At 49.4% G+C, this 22,917-nt stretch overlaps 1 protein-coding gene across 3 annotated transcripts; it reads right to left on the reverse strand.

Annotated features, from left to right (window-relative positions):
* Window positions 1–3,147: 3,147 nt before the first annotated feature.
* Window positions 3,148–22,270, reverse strand: CHAF1B (chromatin assembly factor 1 subunit B). Of its 3 annotated transcripts, none has more exons than XM_074357568.1 (14): window positions 22,152–22,270; window positions 21,230–21,365; window positions 20,648–20,780; window positions 19,006–19,123; window positions 18,517–18,620; window positions 15,027–15,123; window positions 13,759–13,843; window positions 12,261–12,354; window positions 10,913–10,982; window positions 10,721–10,812; window positions 8,568–8,709; window positions 7,350–7,781; window positions 5,729–5,823; window positions 3,148–5,196 (listed from the first exon to the last, which is right to left on the reverse strand). In XM_074357568.1, the coding sequence occupies exons 2-14, from the start codon at window positions 21,353–21,355 to the stop codon at window positions 5,105–5,107; spliced, it is 1,680 nt and encodes a 559-aa protein (XP_074213669.1). In that variant the 5' UTR covers window positions 21,356–21,365; window positions 22,152–22,270; the 3' UTR covers window positions 3,148–5,104. The 3 variants fall into 3 exon arrangements, 2 of the variants coding, with proteins under 2 accessions (XP_074213669.1, XP_010954821.1); XM_010956519.3 differs by having other exon boundaries at window positions 8,568–8,715; XR_012504037.1 differs by lacking the exon at window positions 3,148–5,196 and having other exon boundaries at window positions 6,077–7,781; window positions 8,568–8,715.
* Between the last annotated feature and the right edge of the window lie 647 nt (window positions 22,271–22,917).

The raw sequence follows: 22,917 nt of genomic DNA on the forward strand, positions 1-22,917 counted from the left end.
ACCAAAATAGCATTTAATTATATGGAAAGTAATAAACATGAAAAATGTATGGTAATAGATAATATACTACTTCCATAACGACGGGATTAAAAATACATGAAATTAGTTAATAAATTTGACAGTGGAGCGAAAGGCCTAGCAATATCGCCCCCCAGTGGCTCGGGGGAGAACTCGCTCCATTAGGAGCTGACATTCATCACTTCCCTAAATCCCGTTCCGGAGGCTGGGCGTCATTTGACCGGGGTGCGGGGCTCCCATGACAGCATCTACTCAGTCCTGTAACTTCTGGATTAGAAGCAGAGTGACCCTGGAGCTGGGTGGCTAAGTTTTCTTCAAGACTCAGCCTCTTCTTGGGTAGTTGAATATGGAGGTTCTTCATGAAATCAAGGAGCTCAAAGAATTCTAACCACCGCCCTTCGCTGATGTATCTTCCAGATCTCAGAAATCTCCGACCTGTGGTTCTTAACGCTGACTGCCCGTTGAATCTCTGAATTTTTTAAAATGCGTGCGCCTGGCTGGGCGTCTCCCTCACCCATACGAGCCGAGCCTTGAGTTGGTTCGGACGGACTCTGTTTTGCTGGTAAAGCACCGCTGGCGACCGGGTGCGCAGCCAGGCCCTGCGTGCGCGGGCAGGAGGAGACGCGGGGAGAGGCGGCGGGTCGGGGAACGCGGCCCCGGGGACTGAGCTCCAGCCAGGCAGCACTTCTCCCACCGGCCGAGGGTGCTGACCAAGGGCAGAGGGACCTGGAGCCGTTTCAGACGTGTCCTTACACTTGAAATGCCTCTCCAGGTAACCTTCTATGACAGGAGACATCAGGTCATTCTGGGCGCTGAGCAGAGGCAGCGTGCGGACCCCCGCCATCATTACTGCCTGTTGCTCAGCTTTGTAAAAGGGCAGGGCTTGTGGCTACATAGCGTCTTTCCGAGCCAAACCTGGAGGGAAAACCAGGACTTCTGTCAGGGCTCCAGCTTAGTGAGAGCACTTTTCTCTCTCCGCCGAAGAATTGGTTTAGAAGCAGGAAGTGGAGTTAACAGCTGGGTGACCTGTGCCTCTGATCTGGGATAAGAGCTGGACCAGAGATTTCCACCCCTGAAAGATTTCACTCTTCCTGGAATATGACAGGGCACCTCCTGGCCCTGGTGACAGTGGCTGCAGTGGTCCACCTCAGCCTGGTCTGGACCATCCACTTGCATCCCCAGAGAGAATGCCCAGGCAGGGGTCAGGCCCACCCCCAGAGGTGAGAAGAGGAGACACGGGAGGCTGGGCAGCTGGGGTGGGGGCAGCTCCAGTCACGGTGGGGCTCCACACCAGCAGGGCTGCAGGCTGTCCTCACGCCCCCGACTCAGGAGCAGCCCAAGTCCCGGGACCCCTAGACACCCAGCCTGCACATAGAATGCATCCGATGGGAGCTGAGGATGCCTTGCTTCTGGGAAAACCGAGGACCGCTGATCTGACCACTTTCCTCTTCGCCCTCTCCTGTGTTCTGCTGGGGCTCCTCAGAGAGGCCCTTCCCATTTGAAGCTGCAACCTAGTCACCACCAGCTCTCCCAACACCCCACACCTTGTTTTCTTCCACAGTCATCTTCTAACGTGTGTTTACTAGTCTTATTGTGGGTCTCCCCTAACCAGAATGCAAGTTCCAGGAGGGCAGAGAGCTTTGTCTGTTTTGTTCCCTGACGTTTCCTCCGGGACCCACGTGTTTGACAAACATTTCTTTTTCCTTTTTGAGTGGGGAAGGTATTTAGGTTTACTGATTTATTTTTTAGAGGAAGTACTGGGGATTGAACCCAGGACCTTGTGTGTGCTAAGCATGCACTCTACCACTTAAGCTATTCCCTCCCCCTTGATAAACATTTCTTGAATGATGATAAACAGGGGAACTAGTGAACGGATGAGGACTTGTGCTACTTTCACAATCCCCTCCCACCCTCATGTGTTCAATGATGCCCCCTCTATGTCTGGCCACTGGGGGCGGAGCCAGCATTCAAGGCCACTGTGCAAGCCTGACAGGGACGTGGACCTCTCGGGGGAGGTGGGGCAAAGCCAGCAGCAGAGACTCCAAGCTGAGGCAGCCCTACCACTGGGCAGATCCAGTGGGGACAGTGACCTCTAGTGGCCATGAGAGTGCGTGTGCGCACAGGTGCCTGTCCCCTCACTATGCGGGAAGGTGTGGGACCTGGTTTACCCTCCAGCCATTTAATTCTGTTTCTGCCTTCTGTCCTCTTTCCTTTCTCTTACCCCTGCCCTCTGACAGAGTAGGCGAAGTTGACGTGTTTAGAGCTGTGAAGAAACTTCTTCAGATGAAGAAGTTTGTCCAAGGTCCTGTCTCTCTGTTAGACACACACACTGCCCCCCCCCACCCCAGATGACAGGGAGCTGAGACTGAAATAGAGCAAAATAACACAAAAGGGAAGAGGCAGGAGAAGTGGGGAGTTCACTTGGGAAAGGGGGGTGGGCCAGTGCATTCTCCCCACAAGGACTCGGGACCTACGCTATTTAAATGGCTACTGATAATTATTTCGGTAAGAAGGGTCAACACCACCATTAAAACGCAGGAGTGAGCACTGTCAGCAAGGACAACAGAGGTGGTGGCCACAGCGGAACAAAAATGAGTAAGGAGGACTGGATCGACTTACCCTCCTGCTCGCCTTCTGTCTTTCCCCAGGAGGGCTCTTGCCGTGGCGGACACCCCGCCTGAGGAGGCCCCTTTCCCAATGGCTCGGGCCTGGTCACCCACCATGGGCCCCGAGGCACCACATCCCTGCCCCCAACTGCCCCGGTGCCCCCGGCGTGGAGCAGAGCCTCCACCTCTGCCTTCCTCCTGCCAATGCGCAGCCAGGGCCACAGCAGCCCCACTGTCCCACTCCCAGACGCCAGCGAACGCGCATCACAATCTCCGCGCAGTCCTCCCTACCGAGCAGCAGGAATTCATACCTGGCAGCAGAGATGCTGAGACACCTGGCGATGCCGCGCAAAAAAACAAACAAAACCCCATCCAACTAGAGACCCGGGATGGCAAGGAAGTTTCTATGCACAGCGACTGCTGGTAAGGAATACTGCCCGACCCTCAGGCCAGGCTCCCATCCCAGGCCTCCCCAGTAGCTACCCAGATAGAAGCGGGGGGGCTTCAGGTCAGGACACTGAGCTGATATCACCTGCGTTTTTATTACTGATTCTATAATTTACAGCCAAGGTGACAGCTGATAAACAAGCAGCTGTGCCTATAAACCTGCTCCTGCTGAAGGTGTGCTCCCCCCCCAACTGACCCCCCTCCACCGAGTGTGGCTGGGGAAGCGGCCCCCTCACCAAGACAGGGGACCCACGTCACTCCTATCTGCACAGGGGTCAACCATTACAGACACACCTCGCTCCAGCTGCAGGAAATTTAAAAGGACCTTTTCCTTTGGAGGGCTGATGGCACCTCCTACACGTTGTCCTTTGAGTCAAGCAGCCCTGGTGAGGACGTTTTTCTGTCAATCAGTGACAAACCAGAGAGGAGCAGGAAGACGTGCTCAGTGCAAAGGCGCTGAGCCCCGAGACCGCCTCAGGGAAGCGTCCCCACTCTGCCCTCCAGTCCTGGCTTAGCGGCAGGATCACTCGAAGAGCCTTAAAGAATCCTGAGGTTGAGACCGTGCCCCGGCCCGAGGAGGCCAGGTCTCGGGAGGCAGGACCCTCGGGAGGCGTCGGTCTTTTTGGCAGCTCTTCGTGACTTCAAGGTTGAGAACGACTGGTCCAACAGCTGCTGCTGGACATTTTTAACTGTCTTCACGTTGATGGTGACCCACACCTGCGTTATTACAACCATGCATCCACTCACCGGCCAGCTCTCTACGTTGTCAGGTTGTCCCCAGTTTGCCACTTTCCCACGTAAAGGTAGGCAAACTTTTTCTGGTTAAGTAGATTGTGGATTAAGCAACAAAGTGATGCTTTTCTCCAGCTCCTTTCCTTGCTGCTGACTTGCGAACACGTTCTTCCCTCCTCAGTGGCTTCGAGTCAGAGCCTGGATCTGCCGGTTCTGAACTCACTCTCTGATCTTGTTCAGACGGAGAGGGGCCCTGGGTGTGGCCTCACCTGCGTGACTCACCGTGTTCATTGTGCCAGCGAGACGGCACCCAGCGCTCAGCTGTCAACCTCTCTGCCCTGTGAGGCAGCCGCAGGGGCTTCCAGGGTCCCGCCCGGCGCCCCCTCCTGGCCCATCACCCAGCGTCTCCCGCCCAGAGAGACGACTCCCAACGTGTGCCTCCTGCTGCAGGGACAGCACCTCACGCGTCTCGGCCCACAAGCTCCATCCACTCCCAAGACAGAAAGGAATGTGCCATCGTCCCAAGGACCAGAGAGAGCAGAGGCATCAACTGCTAAGTAAGGGTACTTCTTTGGCTTTGAAAAATCAACCTGAAAAATTAACCTGTTTGGAGACCAAACTGTATCTGAAGTAAAATCCCAACTCTTCCCCCAGCCACACCAAAAAATAACAAAAAAAAAAATAAAAATTTTAAGAAGGAAATATGCCAAAACAGTCACAAGTGGTCCTTCTGGTGGGGAGATGATGGGTGATTTCCCACCTCCATCCTGTTTTTTCTACTTCTCTCTAGTTCACTAACTTTCTAGGATAAGCATTATACCTTTAAAATCAGAAAGCGAATACAACAAACTTGTAAAAGGGAATCAACTGTTTGGAAGCTAAATTGATCTAATAATCAAACACTCTAAAATTCAACAGAATAAGTCTTCTTAAATTACTTTCTCCTCTAATTCCGGCTGTAGGAGTCCACCCGTAAAGTGTCTGGACTTTGATACAAGCATTCCAAAGGGGAGTTACTGATTTTCACACTAGGTGATGCTCCAGTCCCACAAACTTGTCAAAAACAGCGTTTAGTCTATTAAAATGTTCACATCTCTGAGGTAAAAATGTATTTTGAATACAAGAGCAAGCATATTTCTAGAGAAATCAGTCCACGTGTATCTTCTGTTACAGAAATCACTTTACAAGGGTCTGTCAGGCTCCGTCTGATGCCACTGGTCTCAGGTGTCTTCGGCCTCACCCCTCCCTGGGCACACGGGGGTCCCCAGATCTGGCAGCCTTTGGGCATAAGACCAGTCTCATCAAGGGTCCAGACCTTGGGTACCTTCTTTGTGCTCACTGAGTCTGGGCCGTTTCAGTTCTGGGGGACTGCCCTGAGGGTCTCCAAGCGTCTCTGAAACATGAACACACACAAAATTGGCAAGTGAGTGAAGATTTCTTTAAGAGCTGACGTTTATAAAATAAATTCCATGCCCAGACAAGGAACTGAACTGCCTGGCCAGGTCCTTCATGGCTCTAAGGGGAAGGATCTATACCAGTGGTTCTCAACCAGGGGCAACCGTGCCTCCCGGGAGACAGTGGGCAGCATCTGGTGACATTTTAGAATGTCATGAGTTGGGGTAGGGAATGGGTACCAGCATCCTATGTTCACAGGACGGCACCACAACAAGGAACGACCCACCCACGGCACCAGCGATGCCAAGGCTGAGAACCGGGGCTACACCACCTCCTGAACCCCCCATCTGCCTCACAGTGAGCGCTTCTGCGGGAGGAGGAGTCTCCCTGCTGAGAATACAGAGACAGCCAGTGAGTTTAAAGATGCATCCTTGCTGCTTCAGAACTGACTTAAAGTTAGGTGGCGTTAATTTCCAAAAGGAAAGATAATCCATCTTTAATTATATTAAACTAGTAACAATATCACTTACCTGACTGACTTTCTTCTGTGGAAGGGCTGGAAATTATAGTGGTTGGTATAGAATTTGGTGGAGTACCTGTCTTTAAGGGTTTTAAGTTTATTCTCCTTGATTAAAAAAAGAAGTAAAAGGTCATTAGTATCAAAGGAATTGTGTATGACATCAAATTTCAAAACTACCCAAAGGTGACATTTTTAAAAATTTCAGCTGATCATACCACACACGGCATTGAATGTGTTTATCTGTCCACTTACTTAGTAACTAAGGACCATGGACTGAGTTAAACTATCACATATATAGTAGTCAATTTAAACCTTAACCAGTCACCTAAAAGTTTCAAAACCTGTGTTTTGTTCATACCAATGATACGCTGAACACTGTGCTGAAGGCTTCATATATAAGCTTATCAGATATGGCTTCTACCATGGAAAGCTCCAAAACATACACGTTTCTTTTTGAAGTCCACAGTCTTTACTTTTAACCACTATTTTTTTTACATTATAACTGTAAGAAGATCACAAGAAATTAAGAGGGGGAAAAACTTTAATACTAAAAATATTTCAAAGAACACCTTCCCATTTACTTCCCCTACCTAAAAACAAAAAGAATTTTTTTAAAAACATTGCTAGTCTGAAGAAAGATTCAAAAAGAGCCAAACACTAGACCTAACCCGTACTACGGGCCCGCCAAGGAAATTGCATGATTTTGACAGGGCGGGAGAGACACAGCGCTTCCTGTCTGTCACGCGCACCCTTCCCGCCGCATCCCCTCCCCAGGCTAGGTGGCGGGAGGCGGGCAGAGAAGGCCGTATCCCGAGTCGGTGATTTCCAGGGAAGGACACCTGGAGGCTCACTGCTGCTTGATGATGGGCACCGTGGTGAGCAGCTCTGTCTGCAGCACCAGCCGCGAACTCGGGCATGTTTACCGGCCAGATGGACGTGAGCGGGGAAGAACACACAGGCAGCATCTCCTGGAGACTGCTCAGACCAGACCACTGTTTACCGTGAGCCCGTCTGCTGGACGTGGCTGAAACCACCTCGAGGAAGGGTTCCTTTGCTTTCCTGCCCACTGGAAAGTGCCCCTCACTGCTCTGGACAAGACAACACAGGTAAAGAATGGAGACATACTCTTGTCTCATGGGGCTTATAATCTAACGGGAAACAGAAGCACAAATCAGACATCTGCCGTTGACTGTGATGTGTTGTGCTAGAGAAAAGGGCTGAAGGGACATCCAAATGGGCCTTTCAGGAGTGTCACCAGGGGAGCAGGTGTCCAGGATGTCCCTGGAAGGGAAAGGCACAGAGGCCTCCAAGGGCCGAGCGTGCTCTGGCAACCTGGCTTTCGGGTCAGGCTGGAGAGGAAGGCACAGGGAGGAAGATAGCGGGGTGACCGTGCTGGACGGCGGGCTGCCGCAGACCCGCCTGCAGGCCGCGCGCAGGCGCCTGGACTCAGCCGCCAGGGAGGAAGCAGACAACTGAGGTCTGTAAGCAGGGAGGGGGCGCTCTCAGATTCAAAGCTGGGAAACGCCTCTCTGGCAGAGTGTGGAACGTCACCTATTGAAGGGCGGGGGCTCTCAGTCTGTGGTCTGTTTTGTGACCGCAAGGACAGCTTCTCTTTCTGTCCAAGTTCTCACCGGGGTGTTGACTTGCTCCAGGCCTGCAGGGTGTTCAGAGTGATCCTCCGGGACGGGTGGGCCTTCACATTCTGTCCACTGGGCTGCAGGGTCTTCTCCTCTGAAGGCCCCGCCAGGAAGCCTCTGGCACTAGGAGTCGTCGCAGGGGTGTCCTTGGCTGCCGTGGGGGCCGGAGGCGGTTTCGTCTGAGGGGGCGTTGCACAGGGACTGCTGGGGTCTTGGGCTCTGCTGGTGGGGGTTCCCTCTACCAGTCTGGGTCCTGGCGAAGACCCAGGGTGTGTCTGACTCTTAGTTTTCTTCGCTGTATCAGGAGTTCTCACACTCAAAACCGGTTTCTCCTTCAAGGGTATTCCGAGCTCATCCTTCTCAAACGTCACAAATGAACAATAACCATCCGTGGAAGAAATGGCCAGGAAGGCCCCATCACTGGACCTTTGTTCCCAAAACAGAAGAAAGAGTTAAAAACGTTACCAAAGTCCACGGGTCACTCTCAGCTCTCTCGTTACTAGTTAGGAAATAGAAGTTCAAGCAAAATCATGAGCTCTGTTTGAAGGCAGAGTCAAGGGGAAAAACATGATGGAAAAAGGGTTTGTGTGAGCTCCCTCCTCACACCCTTCCCCTCCCAACCCACCTCGAGTTTCTCAGGGACCCAACCTCTCTTCGTTGTCACTGAATTCACCAGAATAAAGTTGGGATGGCTTTTCCCTCCCCATCCAAGATAAAAAGAAAATTAGAAGAAGATAAAGAGTTATAAAGGCAAGGAATAGACGGTGGGTGGCCAGGCCCAGGCTGGGCCTGAGCAGGCAGTGGGAGGCTGCATCAGGGAGCCCAGGGGAGCTGAGGACCCCAGGCAGAAAGGCGAGGGCAGAGTGGCCCCTTTCCTCGTCTGTGCAGCAGGGCCCGCAGGCCTGGGCCTCCTCTCGGAGGGCCTGGCGAGTCCCCAAATAACCAGGTTGCACTGGGGACTTTTCCTTGGTTGATAAGAAGCAGATAAACCCCCTGGGGCAGTCTGAATGGCACCAACACCCACAACAGGAAGCAGTGTTACAGCAGTTAGGAATGGCTTTCCTTTTAATGTTGATTCTTTAAAAAAAAAAAAAAGTAAAATAAGGGCTAAAAGAGCCAACTGCAGGATGACATGCTCCCTGCCCTGAGGGGCTACTCCAGGACAACGTACACTGCACCCCGCCATCCACCTTCCCTCCACCAGCCACTCACCAGGAAATATCACTCAGGGTGTGGTAATGTATGTTAGACACGTAACCAAATGGGAACAGCTGCTGGGTGTCGTACAAAAGCACAGAGTCTTCGGAAGCCACGGCAAACACCACGCGGTAAGGCAGGCTCACCAGCTCCACACCTGGCTCTTGTGACAGGCAAAACAGGGACAGAGGAAGTAAAGCAAAAGCCACGTTCCCAAAGAAAACAAATTCTACCCCCACCCCAGCCTTTTCCCTGGGGACATAAATGACATAATTTTACTAAAGACTAGTTTGCTATGTGCTTTACAAAAGAATTCAGTTCTTTTAATGATTTTGTATAGGAATATATGAATCGAGGAGAACCAAGCATGAACCAGTGAGGACACTGTGTTATGATCCAACAGTCAATGGGCACCTGAGGTCCAAAAAGAAGAGGAGAGAAAAGATGTGTGAATGAAGCAGGTCACCCTGAGGGGTCATTGCCTGATAAGGAAAACATCAGTCACATAGAAACATTTTATCAAGTGATGTTTTAATGCTGTCAAGTTGATTACAGTCATTCACATAAAGGATGAGAAACTTAGAAACAGCTTCGGCATCCGGCCAGGGACCTGACTAACCCTTCACCTGAATCAATTAAAACACCAGACAAAATATATGAAACAAGGTTTTTTAAGACACTGTCCATCAGGTCATGGAGGACAGCAATCCCTCAGAGATGGGAAGCAAGAGAGGTGAGCCCTATGCTTTCCTCTGCTTATGCTTGGAGTTTCCAGTCCCAGCAAAGGTGGAGGGAAGCCAGGTGGCGCCCAGCAGATGCCCTGAGCTGGGATGCCAGGAGGCTGGAAACCCCCGGGGTGGAGCAGCAGAGACAGAGAGCTGGCGCCCTCTGGAGCCGTCCACTGAGTGCTAACCAGTGCACGCGTGGGAAGAATTGACCAGGGTCGAAGTGAGAACCACGGGAAAGGAAGAGCCATCCCCGAAGCTCACACAAGGCCAGAAATCAGCCAGAGTGGAAAATCTCCTTGTTCACAGGCATCGATTAGAGCACTCACAGGGCTTGGCCTTGGTAGCAGGGAGATTAGCCCTAGACCTAATGCCCCTGTGATCCCACCCGACAGAGCTTAATAGCAAGACCCCTAAGACGCAAAATGTTTCTAAGTAACTTCACTGCATCCCAGAATAAAGCTCAAGAATATAAGAATGAAAACATATCCAGCATCCACTAAGGTAAAATCCAGTATCTGGCTGGCATCTAGCAAAAAATTAACCAGTCATGCTAAGAAGCAGAAAAATGTGACCCACAATGAGGAGGAAAAAAAATCAGTAAGAACTGACCCTTTGTACATGAAGACATTAAAAGAGTTAATACAAAAACTGTATCCCATGTGTTCAAGAAGCAAGAGGAAAGACGGAAGGGGTTAAGCAGAGATATGTAAGAAAGACCCAAGCTGAACTCCAGAGATGAAAACTGCACTGTCACAGAGAGAAAGTACCTGGACGGCACCCAGGGCAGGTTACCAAGAAGAAAAGATCTGTGAACTCACAATATAGCGATGGAAACTATCCAAAATAAAGCCCTGAGAGGAAGAAAACAAGCAAACAGAGTAGCAGTAAGCCATGGGCAGCTTCAAACAGCCTCACAGATGTGTAGCTGGAGTCCCTGAAGAAGAGGAGACGGGATGACAGAGAAAATATTTGAAGAAATAATTGCTGAAAATCCCCAAATTTGATGAAAACTATGAACTCATAGATCTAAGAAGATCAATGAGCCTCAAGCACAATAAACATGAAGAAAACTGCAGCAAGGCACAACATATCAGATATGTTGTTCAAAGCCAACGACAAAGAGAAAAATCTTAAAAGCAGCCAGTGGAGGGAAAAAAGTTAAACAAAAATCCAGCTCATAATTTTACTGCATAGGAAACTGATAATGAGCGACATTCAATCTGCTTCCGTTGAGAAACAAAACTAGTACTTTTCCTTTAAAGTAGCTTTAAGCAAAGAAAGTATAGTCTAGACAAGGCAAAAAACTGACATGTAGTTTGATAACATCAGTCTTTGCTCTTAAGACTGAACTGAACCAACCCACCTGATCACTTCTCCCCAACCCCCATCCCCCAGTGACCTGCCTCAGAGAACATGACACACCCCACGGCTCTGACGCACCTGCTTCCACCACCGGCCTCAGCTCGAAGTAGACTGGGCAGCAGCGGACAGCCAGCGTCGCCTTCCCAGGACATGGAAGATGGGCAACGGGTCTAGAAGATGAACCGTGGTTTTAGAAAAAGGCACCATCACTCAACAAAAGCAAAACAAAAACAAAGGGTAAACGTTGCAAACATTTCTTCAGTTGCATACCTTTTCAGATTTTTCCTGGAGAAAACATATGTTGTATTGGTTACATTTTCACCGGACTCCACACATCCAGCTGGAGAAGCGGGGAGAGGAAGGCAAGGCCAGGCATTATTAAATGCTCACCAGCAAAGACCCAAGAGCATCCGGTTCTGGTTGGTAAAACATTTTCCCTGAAAGATTATCTCCTGGACAATCTTTTTGTGACTGAGAGCAAATACCAGCACCGTCACTTGTGTGGGTTCAGCCCTTACGGAGTTCTACCCACCTGTCTTCTCCCCTGATGTCACCTCCCCGAGGGGCTCGGCTGCCCCAGAGCCACTTCCAGGCGTGGGCAGGAAGCAGAGCCCCAGCCGCAGAGGACCCTGACCTGAGAATCCAGCCAATTTCTGCTGGTGAGGCGCTGTGGTTAGACCCCCAGCTCTCTGTCCCCTGGATGCTGACATCAGTTGCCACCCAAAGCCTGTGATTCTGGCCTTTTCCCATCTGTCTGCTAGAGTTTGGAGGCTGCCAGGAGACCAGCCCTCTACTGACATTTCCAGCCCCAGCAGAAGCTGCTTTCACCCTGGGGAGCAGCCTGTACTGAGAGCTCTTCCACACTCACCCCAGGCTGTACTCAGAACTGGGTCAGACCCTGTCAGAGAATGACCATCACACTCAGTTGCTCTTGGGAACATCTCCCTGTCTTATGTTAACATTTCCTGATACATACACACATATATCATCTCCGCGTAACCAGTTCACACCCGCTACGCAGGCAGCAGACAGCGCCAGTGGTCTTTCTACCCCCTCCCCACCTTACCCCATCCTTACACCCCCAAGCCATCCATTTCGACAAACCACTAGGTCATTTTTATTTCCTCCGCGCTCACATAATTGTTATAAGCAGTTATAACTCAATCGCATATATAATCACACGATGGGGTTTATTAAGTCTGTTTTATACAATGGGGTATTATTTCTATTTCTGCTCATTTTGCTTTTCTCGGTCAACTACTCGTGAAAGTTAACTTGTATGGCACTAATGTGTTTTCTTTAGTAGCTGCCTGATGCTCACCAGCATGAAAATACCACAACTGATTCACCCATCCTTTGTTACTGAGGATTGTTTTGTTTTTGTTTTTTTTTTTTTACAACTACGAACATGCTTGCAATAAACATCCTTGGACATATACTCTCGTACTAGGTTTTAATTTCTTCAGGAAGTGAATCTCAGGTGAGGGGTGGACTGGCTGAAGGGCATGTGCACTTAGCGGTTACCAGACAGCCTTCCACGGGGGCATCGCAGAACCAGGCGCACAGACATTGGCACCGCTGCCACCATACCCTCAGATCAGAAGCTTTGTCCACACACCTGGCGTGAGCAGCAAAGACCCATCCGGAGTGAAGCTGAGTCTGCGGAAGAACGACTTCATGCTGTCGTCATGGAACATCCGGTAACTTCTCGCCTGAAGGGCACGAAGTTGAAACATTATTCCAGGTCTCTGCATTCACAGTAAAGGCTCACCAATTCCTATTTTTTTTTTCTTTACATGTTATCATTTATTACTAACATAATAAGTGAAACTGAAATTTATTACCAATCAAATAATCACGCAAGACTGCAAAAGTGATCACTCATGAACTGATCACCCATTTTTGATAAGGAAAGCTCTATGTGTGTGTGTGCCTGTGCGGTTCTGCGATTATTAAACAAACAAACCTCCGTACCAACACACACCAGTCTGTCAGCAGTGCTTCATCTGGGGACTGGGACTGGGACTGAGACTGGGAAAAGGCAGGAAAAGGACTAGGAGCCCTTTGCTGGTTATCTGTGTGTATATATTTAGAATTTCCATAGGAACAAACCCCTTTTAAAAAGAAAACAGCTGATTACTAAACTAGTAAATCCTATCACCTTTTCAAACATTTTGTGGAGGGTATATAGGTAATTGGGTTTTTATTTATTTGTTTTTGATGGAGGTACTGGGGATGGAACCCAGGACCTCATGTATGCTAAGCACGCGCTTTACCACTGAGCTGTGCCCTTCCCCCTCAACAACATTTCTTGAACACCTGTGTGGAGTAGTTTTTGCTACCATGTATTGACACTTTATAAACGTTACGCATTTAACTCTCAACCCCGAGGAACCAGGCTTTACTCTCCTAACCACACATGGGACCCCTCGGCGTCAGCCAGCTCACAGACCACACTGCCTCACCCCACTGCCCTGGGACTGGATTTGCACCCTGTCCCTTCTTTGTTCCAGCACCCAGCTTGCTCCCTTTCACCCAAGTGCCTGCCTCTGTCGTCCCAATTCCTCTAGGACGAGGGTGCCAGCTTCATTTGCCAGTTCTCTCAAAGATAAAAATCCTTCCTACTCCTGAGTCCCCAGCCAAGGGCTGGGGCTCTGCTGTCAGAGGTCCCCATCTACCTGCCAAGAAGGGGTACTGCCTGTGGCCGGACCACCTGATGCTCACCCACCCGCCTTCCTGTTGCCTCGTGCCAGGATACTTCTAGCCAGCAGTTCTCGACCCTTGCTGCACCACAGAACCCCAGAGGCCCTGCCAACCTCAAGTCAAATGAATTGCATCTCTGGGGGTGGCACCCAGGCACCCATATTTTCAAATGCTTCCTGGGTGATTCCACAGAGCAGGCAGAGCTGGAAACCACTGTCCTCCACCACCAACCCTCTCCTAGACCCAGCTCAGCCCTCCGCACTGAGACGTGGCAGTCGGAGAGGATGTCATGCTGTAGTTCAGGCATTTGGGTCCTTGAGACCAGGAGTTTAGCTACAAGATATGGAAGAGCTCACAACTTCCTGAGTCCCAGCGAAAGCACTGCTACAACGGAATGTCAAAACATCGTATACCTCTCCTTCGGCACCTACTCCAGACAGCATCTTTGAGACATTAAAAGCCACACGTTTCTTCTGTGTGCTGTATACCCTCAGGATCCTAAACAAAGAAGAAAAGTCTGATTTATCTCTTCTAGTAAATGAATCCTGTTTCACACAGAAAGAATCTAATGCCAAAACTGAAGATTGCTTCAATGGTTTTCGGCCTGCAAACCCATTTACGAATGATTTCCACACTTAACTGAATGACAGAGGCAAATATTAACAACCAAAAGGGTATCACTAATGAAGTGGGGAAATATGTCACATTTTCATTTTTTATTGAATATTTCAACTTGTCAAGTGACATGAACTTTAGGCCTGGCGTTACTTTTCAAGTCTTAGACACATGGCCCCACAACTATCTTTATGACTGCCATGAAGTTAATTTTGTGTGGAACAGTCTCGCCCTCAGGGATTTGCAAGAGTAAGGAAAATACCAGCAGGTAAATTGGTTGTTGGTAATTCATATTATCCCCTGAGCTAATCAGACTGTTTCACTCCTATTGCCTGAATAAAACACACATATTGGAAAATAAATGACATTTAGAATGTTACAGGAGAGTCTATGAAAAATGAAGTCTAACTCTTCCTTAGTGCTTTCATTCCAGGGCCATCTGAAATTCAGTTTGTTACAGTTAAACATAGTTGGATAAATGTTCAAAAGGACCATTAGGACTGATGAGTGACATGTCCGTACATCTCATTTAAAAAAAAAAAATTCTTCGTTCCTAGAACACAGTTAAATTATTGTGTTTAATTAGACAAGTAAATACAGCAAAAAGATCTCCTTTCAGAAAAGACAAAGATATCTTATTTTCATATTAATTTAAATGGAGTTTTTAAAATCACTGCAGTAGTAAACTCTAATGTAACAATGAAATAAATATCCAACCTTACCACTGGGTACTTCTTGCTTAAGTAAGCCCTATTTTTAAACGACTTTTTCTTTAAAAGTTGCCGGGAAATTCAAATTTAATTCAAAGCTCTTTCCGCATTCACTCACCTATTCAATAAAGATTTATTACATACTAACTTTGTGTAATGCTCTTGTCCTAATTAGTTTCCAATTTCTTATTATGTTGTAAGAAAAACAGTAAAACAAAATGCTTCATATGAAAGCAAGAACAAAAAAAAAATCAGAGCTAAACCATGGTTCACATTGGTGAAGCTGTAATAAAAATATCTCTGAAGAAAATTTCAGGCAAACAGAGATGAAGACAATTTGCCCAATATGAACTTACCTGTCACAGCTCAGGGTAGCAACATACTGGCCCAAAGGATCCCAGGTTACTCCTTGTACGTAACTTTTATGTTCATTAAAAATTGAGATCTTTTGTCCTACAAATAAAGCACACAACAGCATTACCAAAGCCTACTCAAGTACAAATGGTATAAACTATAACTTAAGGATTATTTCTTTATGCCATTCCATCATTCAGCAGGCTGAAGACTCTGCACCAAGCTCCCCATCAGGCCCTGGGGACCTCGGATGACTTCACACAGCCCCTCCTCCCAGGGAGCTCACGGCTTCTAGGGGCACAGAGCCACCGCCAGGCATGCGCACTGCAATGCGCCATGGAGGATGAGGGGCGCTGACAAAGCGGGGGGTGAGGGTCAAGAAGAAGCGAGCTCTGAGTGCAGTTCTCCAGGTCAGACAGGACGCAGGGGGCCAGTGAAGGGGAGAAGAGGGTATTCTGAGCAAGTCCACGGGGTGAACGTCAGCTGAGGCACCTGGAGCACTGACACATAACCGAGACCGCCAGTGGGTAAGAGAAGTGTGTGTGCGAGGAAGGGGCTCTGGGTGCTCAAGCGTGGCTCAGAGGAACGCTGAGCTGGGAAGTGACCTGCATTATAAAGATGAAGCTGATGTTTTAAGAAGAGCACAGAAAGTGTTACTAGTTGGGAGGTGATGGGAGACCAAGTGAGAGATGAGAGCCTGAACAATGCAAGTAGGGATGGAAAAGGGAAAATGTTTACTTTGGGGAAAATATTTAGAAGGTCAAACCAGCAGCACGCAAAGATTACCTGGATAAAAAGAGGAGGGAGTTAGGAAGCCTTGGCCATTCTTAAAAAAACAAAAACCACAGCCGCCTTCTCTGGGGAGCGGGCTACACCCCCCACTCACTCCCCCAACCATCTCACCTTCCACTCGCTCAGCCCTCCGCAGTGGGCTTCCGCTCCCCACCGCGGGCCACATCTCCCAGCCTGAAAGTTGCCAGTGACCTGCCAGTGACCTTCATAGGTAAAACGTACCGCACAAATTTCAGGCTAACTTTCCTCCCTGCTCCCCATCTTGAAGCCCTTTTCAGGGAGTCTGCTGAGACTGGTAGCTGGGGGTGAAGACCCGTGGAGGTCTGGGGGGAGCTACTTGAGAGAACAGGAGGGGGACCTGACCTCACAAGTGAAAGGGAGTGAGGACACCGGGACCCCACCTGAGGCTGGTGAGGATGCATTTGTAGCGGCCCAGTCTGCAGGGTGCTGCTCGGCTCGGGACTCGGAAACCACCAGTACTGTAACGCCGATCCTGGGCTGGGGTCTGTCTTGGTGGGTCCGATGGAAGAACAGGGCCCGAGGGAACTGACTATGTTCCTAAGTGGTCACCCTGGAGAGCAAGCTGGGTAGAGAAAATACTGGAGCCAGAGGGGCCAATAGACTAGGAAACAGGGCTCAGGGGACCTGAGGGCTCCAGGAAGAGAACGAGTGGGAAGCAGGGATGCTGAGAGACCTGGAGGAGACGGTCCTGGTGAAAGAACAGGACACCTGGCTTAAGATGTCACTGACAGAGCAGCTGAATGACAGAGGCCTTCAAAGAAGCCCAGCCAAAGCCCTGTGGACCAACTGACGTGACAACGGTGGAATAAGCAGGGGTTCCTTTTAAAGGGCCAGCTTGAAGATTATGATTCAAAACTCTGGAGGAACTAAGGTGATGGGCAGTCACAACATGTGAAATTCCTTCAGTAAAAATGTACTGACTTTAAATAATTTTGCCTGTTATACAATTTAAAAACACGACAGAGGTCTAGGACGCGGTCTTGATTTCTACTGGCCAAAACTGTTCTTTCCTCCAGCGTACCTAACCTCAGGAAATGCCACCAATATTCACATGGTCGTCAAAATGCTTGGAGTTACAGCCAGCGCATCGGCAAATCCTGCCAACTCTTTCTTCAAATTATACCCTAACTGAGGCGTTCCTCACCCCTTCCATCAGTAGCTCCCCAGCTCAAGCCGTCGGCACCTCTCTCCTGAATCACTTCCATAACACCAACAGGGTCCCCTGCTCCCCTCTGTGTTCTCCTAGATCAGTTTGCCACGTACCACCCCAAGACATCTTTTTAAAACATAAATAAAATCACATTACTGCTCAAAACCCTTCAACATCAAGCAGTCACACTTAGGATACAACCAGAAACCCTTCCCATGGTCTATAACCCGCTGCAGCCCGGCCTCCGCACCCCTCCGGCCTCAGGTCCTCCCGTCCCCCTGCTCCTGCACTCGGTCGATTTCCTGTTCCTTGGACACAAGTGACTCCTGCTGCAGGGACTCTGCACCTTCCGTTCCCACAGGCTGGAGCATTCCTCCCCGAAATAACTCCCATGGCTTGCTCCTTGACTTCATTTCAGTCTCTGTTCAAACACCAAGTGCTCAGAGAAGCCTTGCCCAGTCCCCCTATCACTCTCCCACCCTTCGTAGCACTGTCACTTCCTGGCATTATACCCGTCTGTTCACTCGTCTGATGCCCCAACAGAATGTAGCCATTGTGTTCACGTATTTTCCAGCACCTGCAAGAGTGCCCAGCTTGCTGGCAATGTTCAAGGCCATTACCACTGGCTTCAGAGGGTGCTGGATGGACTGTCCATGGACACTGTAATTATCTAATATGTGGCCAGATTTGAGAAAAAGAAGACAGTGACACTGGTCCTCCGTTTTGCCAAAGATCGGGAACCGATTAGAAAAACTGTGACAGAGATGAGGCAAGACAGAGGACGGTTCAGCCAGATGGCACAAACCTAAGAAGAACAGGGGCTTCTATGGTGTAGACAAAAACTAGGCAGAGCAGCAAGGCAGCCCCAGGCGATGCCAACGCCACCTCCTGACTCCTGAGCTGGGCACTTGGGCGGCAGGAGAATCAGCAGCCTGCACACTAAAGAGGAGGCGAGGCAGTGGTCTGGGAGAAAACATCAAGCTTGAGTGAAGGACCACAGGGGTGAAAAGTGGGCAGGTACCAGGCACCACTGGCCTCTGGCATCTCACTGCTATTTTCACACAACTGTGACTTCTCACACGTCTGCTGTCCCTCCAACTAGAGAGCAGGTTCTTTCAAAGCAGCGAGGTGTCCTTGGCTTTCCCTAATGTCCCAAAATGGAAGCCTGATCCGACAGACCCCAACATCGAGCACTCAGTGCCCCACTGTGATTATGATGGCTTGATCATCTTCCCAAGACCCTGAGTTCATGAAGGCGGGGACCAGCCCTGTCCCCGTTGGGTCTGCATCCCCAGCACGTGGGAGTTACCTTGCTCTGCTAACTCCTGACGCCACTGCCAAACCTCAGACGTTCTGACAGGGCCCTTAAAAATGAGGTGGCTCCAGGACACAGGGGCTAATCCCTAACTTCTCCAGCCAAACACTTATTTCAGATCATGAGAGAAACTCTTCTGAAGCCTTTAAAAGTTAGGCTTTTTAGACACTTAGAATATTCCTTCCCCCAATAATAGCAAAAATGTATCAGCTACCTTTACTGACATCCCACATGATGGCCGTGTTATCCACAGAGGCAGAAGCCATTAAATTGCCGTCAGTTGCCCAGCAAATATCATACACATCTTCTAAGTGGCCCCTAGACTCCAAAGAGGAAAAAGAGGAGAAAAAGCAATTCTTATCTCAAGGAGAGAAAAAAATGTCAAAAATTTAAAGGTAAACTCAGCGAGCATACATCAGAACGGGATTTTAGACATTTCTACTGGAGCTATCTCAGCTGTAACTATAACCTATGACTTTCAAGGGTATTTGTATCTTTAAAACCGATCCCAGTTTACTACGAAAATTTTATAACACAAACTAGGAAAATTCGTTTTAATCGTGTTTTTATCTTTTAAACTAATCTTGTATTACTGCCATGCATAAGGAAAAGTTTAAAGCGAGATATGAAACTCAAAGTGCACAGCAGTTTAATGCAGTCAGACGGTGATGACACTCCGCTCCCACGTCCCTCCCTGGGTTACCTCAGCGTTTTCACGACAGTCCAGTTCTCCTTGTTCAGCTGAGCCTCATCCTCGTCCTGAAAAACTATCTGTTCCGGCTCCTTGTTATCATTCACCTTCCACAACAGAATGACAGCGTCTGTGGAGCAAGTCGATTAAAGAGAAGCCGTGCTTTACCGCACGTGCCTTCACGTCTGGAGTTTTAGGGTGTTAAACAGTATCTATGTTGTTCGATAGACGCTACAGTCATGACGATTTACTTCTAAGAATCTGGGCAGGAAAAGCAGGTTTGTCTTCTGAACAAAAACTCCAGAATCAAACTCATACCAGATTAGAGCTACACAAGGTCGCCTTGAAACAGAAGGGTCCCCAGGCCAGCAAAGCCCCACTGCAAACCAACTGACTGCAGATCTACAGCATAACCTGTAAGTGGCTAAACAGGAAAAAAAAAAAAACCAGAGCCACCGACGTAAGGCTTGGCAAACCATTCTGAGATGTGTAACCTACAGCAAGTAAGTCACTTATCATCCTGATGCCTCGGTCTCCTCTCCTGTAAAATGGGAATAACGGTATGCCTACCTCACAGGGCTACTGTGAGGATTAAATGAGTTAATATGCATAAAGCACTTACAACACAATGCCTGGCATGAGTAAGCCTGTGTACGTGTTAGCTGCTCATATCATGGACACATCAGGTACCCTAGTCTGATGTCATCATGTGTCTGAGTCCTCCACTCCCCACGTTCTGACTCCACACTCCTCACACAACCTTCTGGTCACAACTCGGCCTCCCTTTGAGGAATGCCCAAAGGAGAGTGAATCAGCTGGTTCTATGGACACGTGTTCCTTCTAAATTAACTGGAACCCTGGGAGCTTGGCTGAGATGAGGTTGGCCCTGACAGATGGACACTCTCTACGTGCTGACTAAGAGCAGATTGCTGGGCCTTCAAGGGCAAAGGACCTGTGCTGCCCTGTACACCCCACAGAAGACAGCCTGCTGGCCTTCCCCAGGTGATGTTCCCACTCCCCGCCTTTCCCTCTGCACACACACTGGACCTCAGGGCACCGAATTTAACAAGGTCTCTTTTCCTCCTTCTGCAAACAACATCTGAGATTCCTGCTTTATTTTTATTCTGGCTTCTAGACTATCCTAGTTTTAAAGCACGATAAAAAGACTTACTTTTTCTGTACAGTTTGATGCCATTTAAGCACAAGTAGAAAATGTGACTCAATCTACTTCCACTAAACAAACATAATTTAGAGGGTCATTTAGACAAGACTCCTTAAGCCTATTAACTCATTAATTATACAGAGACATGGAACGGACTGTGATCACTTACAGATACTAAACTAACAGTCCCACAAGGCCAGAGCAGTTGCTTTGGGACCCTGACAGAACATTAAGCACCTTCTCAGTTGTCTCCAACCAGCCTGGAGGGAGTAAGTGGGAAAGAAGCCATTTTCATTTTACAGGTCTTTGCAGTTTAAGCTCACTGGCCTCCACCCCTTCAGGCTCCCCTCACCACTATTTTACTAAACTATCTAAATGGCAGATTCAGAAGCGACCTCTACAATAAAACAGTATATCTAGCTCAAATCTCACTATTTAACATGAGACACACAGGTATTCGGTTTCTAAAGAATTTCAAAGTAAAATACTCACCATCTCCTCCTGATGCTAAAATGTCCCCATTTGGAGAAAAACGCACAACATTGACAGCTTTCGTATGGCGAGCAAGATTGGACAAAAATTCAACAATAGCCTTTCCATCGGGTCCTTTTTCTACCTTCCAGATCTGTTGATATGAAAACATTTCATTCAGAGAAACATAAAGTGAGCACCCACCACACCGTGCATACGAAAGCAATACCATGCTTATTTTCAGAAAGAAAACTTAGATTTTCTGTTGAAATGAAAAAAATGGAGGAACTCCTATCTGAAACATAAACCTACAGCCCCACTGCCTGCTGTCCACGCTCTTTCTAGTGCAGAGTGTTCCCCAACAGGAACCTGGCTCAGGATTCTCAAATAATGAGCATCCAGTTACATCAGTCTAGGGACCAGGCCCCAAGGAAGAAAGCTGCTCTCTTTTGCTTTCTTTGTTGACTCAAAGCCCAGAGACTTTATCCCTCTGGGCTAGATAACTAAGTAGTGTGTGCTTGTTGACGTTAGTTATAAATAAAAGAATTGAGAATGCTGCTTCAGTAGTGCGTGCCTGGGCCTTTCCGTCTTCGCCCCGCTTACCCTGACAGCGGTGTCCACCCCCGCGGACGCCAGTCTGTGGATCCTCCCGGCAGGGCCGTGCTGGAAGTCCAGGCTGTACACAGGCTCCTTGTTGTGCCAGGCGATTTCACAAGTGATGACTTTCATCCTCTAGAGTCTTGAAAGGGAGAAAAAAAAATTCCTCAGGAACCATCCTTTTGTCAAAGACAGAGGAATGCTGAAAATCGTTGGTAACGAGTTGAGTATTACAGCAGGAACGATGTTCTAAACGCTTATTAGGAGCGAGGAACCCTGCTAACCATTAAAAATGCACGCTGTACTGGGAGAGGATGTAATGTTGACCTCTGACGTAACACCTCGCAAGTTCCACCTAAAATGATTCGCTGAGTTTTACGTTTATTCTCCTGCTACGTCCGGAAAAGTAAAATGGTTCACTCAGGCAGTGGAAATCAAGGGGCCGGATCAGGCTGCACGACCCCAGCGGCTTAGGGGAGGCTAGGGGGCGAGCCTGACAGCTAGGAGCCCGGCAGCCCCGGGGGAGGAGCCTTCCTAGGGGAGGGGACCGCCCGGAGGAGGGGGCTGCCGGGTAAGAGGACCGCCCGGAGGAGGAGGCCGCCCGGGCGAGAGGACCACCTGGGGAGCCGTCCGAGACCGCGGGCGAGAGGGGAGCCCCCTTTCCGCCGCTCGAGAAGGGGCTCTGGGCCCGGGAAGCCGAGACCGAACCTGGTGGGGGAGGAGGCAGCACGGGGCCGGGGCCGGGGCCGGGGCCGGGGCCGGAGCCGGAGCCGGAGCCGGGCCCCGGGCTGGGACCAGCCGCGAGAACGCGCGCTTCCTGGGAGCTATCCCGGGTCCTCACGGCTGGCCCTCAGCGGAACCCTCAAACGCCGCCCGGCCTGGAAGGGAAACCGCGGGGACGCGGGAGTCAGCGCGGGGAAGGCCGTACCTGCAGGGACGCGGTGGTCAGTCACCCGTGCCGCCAGCTCCCGCCGCCGCGCTCGCCGCTTCCCGCGCAAGCAGGCCCCGCCCCGAGTGGGCGTGACTCTAGAAACACCCCGCCTCCGCACGGGCGGGATTCCCGGGAGGCCCCGCCCCCTCCGCCGAGGACGATCCCCCTGCATCTGAGTGGTCCGAATCTGGGCTGGCTTCCGCTGGCTTCCGCAGGCTCTGTAATTCCCTGCTGGTCCGACGTTTCCGTGGAAGAATAAGGGAGTTCTTTGATTCATTTGTTCAGTCATTTCTTCCTTTGTTGATTTATTCTTTTAGCAAACATTACTGAGAGCCTGCTGTAAGCTGGACCCTATGCTGGCCCTGAATACACAGCAGAGAGCAAAGCTGACTCAGACTTACCCTCAGAAAATTGACACTCCGGTAAAAGGAAATGAAGAGCCATCCTGTAGGGCCGGTTGGGAGTCTGTAATTCTAACATCTGCGCCAAGACTATGAAGTGTTTCACTGGTGTAGTGAATATTAGACAAATGTATCAGGCCATGTCTAGGTCACTGGTGTTTCAAACATAACAGGGAACCCTCCTACACTGTTGATGGGAATGGAAATTTGTGCAGCCATTATGGAGAACAGTATGGAGGTTCCTTAAAAAACTAAAAATAGAACTACCATATGATCCAGCAGTCCCACTCCTGGGCATATATCTAGAAAAGATGAAAACTCTAATTTGAAAAGATACATGCACCCCAATGTTCATAGCAGTA

Source organism: Camelus bactrianus, chromosome 1 (genome assembly GCF_048773025.1).
Source record: "Camelus bactrianus isolate YW-2024 breed Bactrian camel chromosome 1, ASM4877302v1, whole genome shotgun sequence".
Taxonomy (NCBI): domain Eukaryota; kingdom Metazoa; phylum Chordata; class Mammalia; order Artiodactyla; family Camelidae; genus Camelus; species Camelus bactrianus.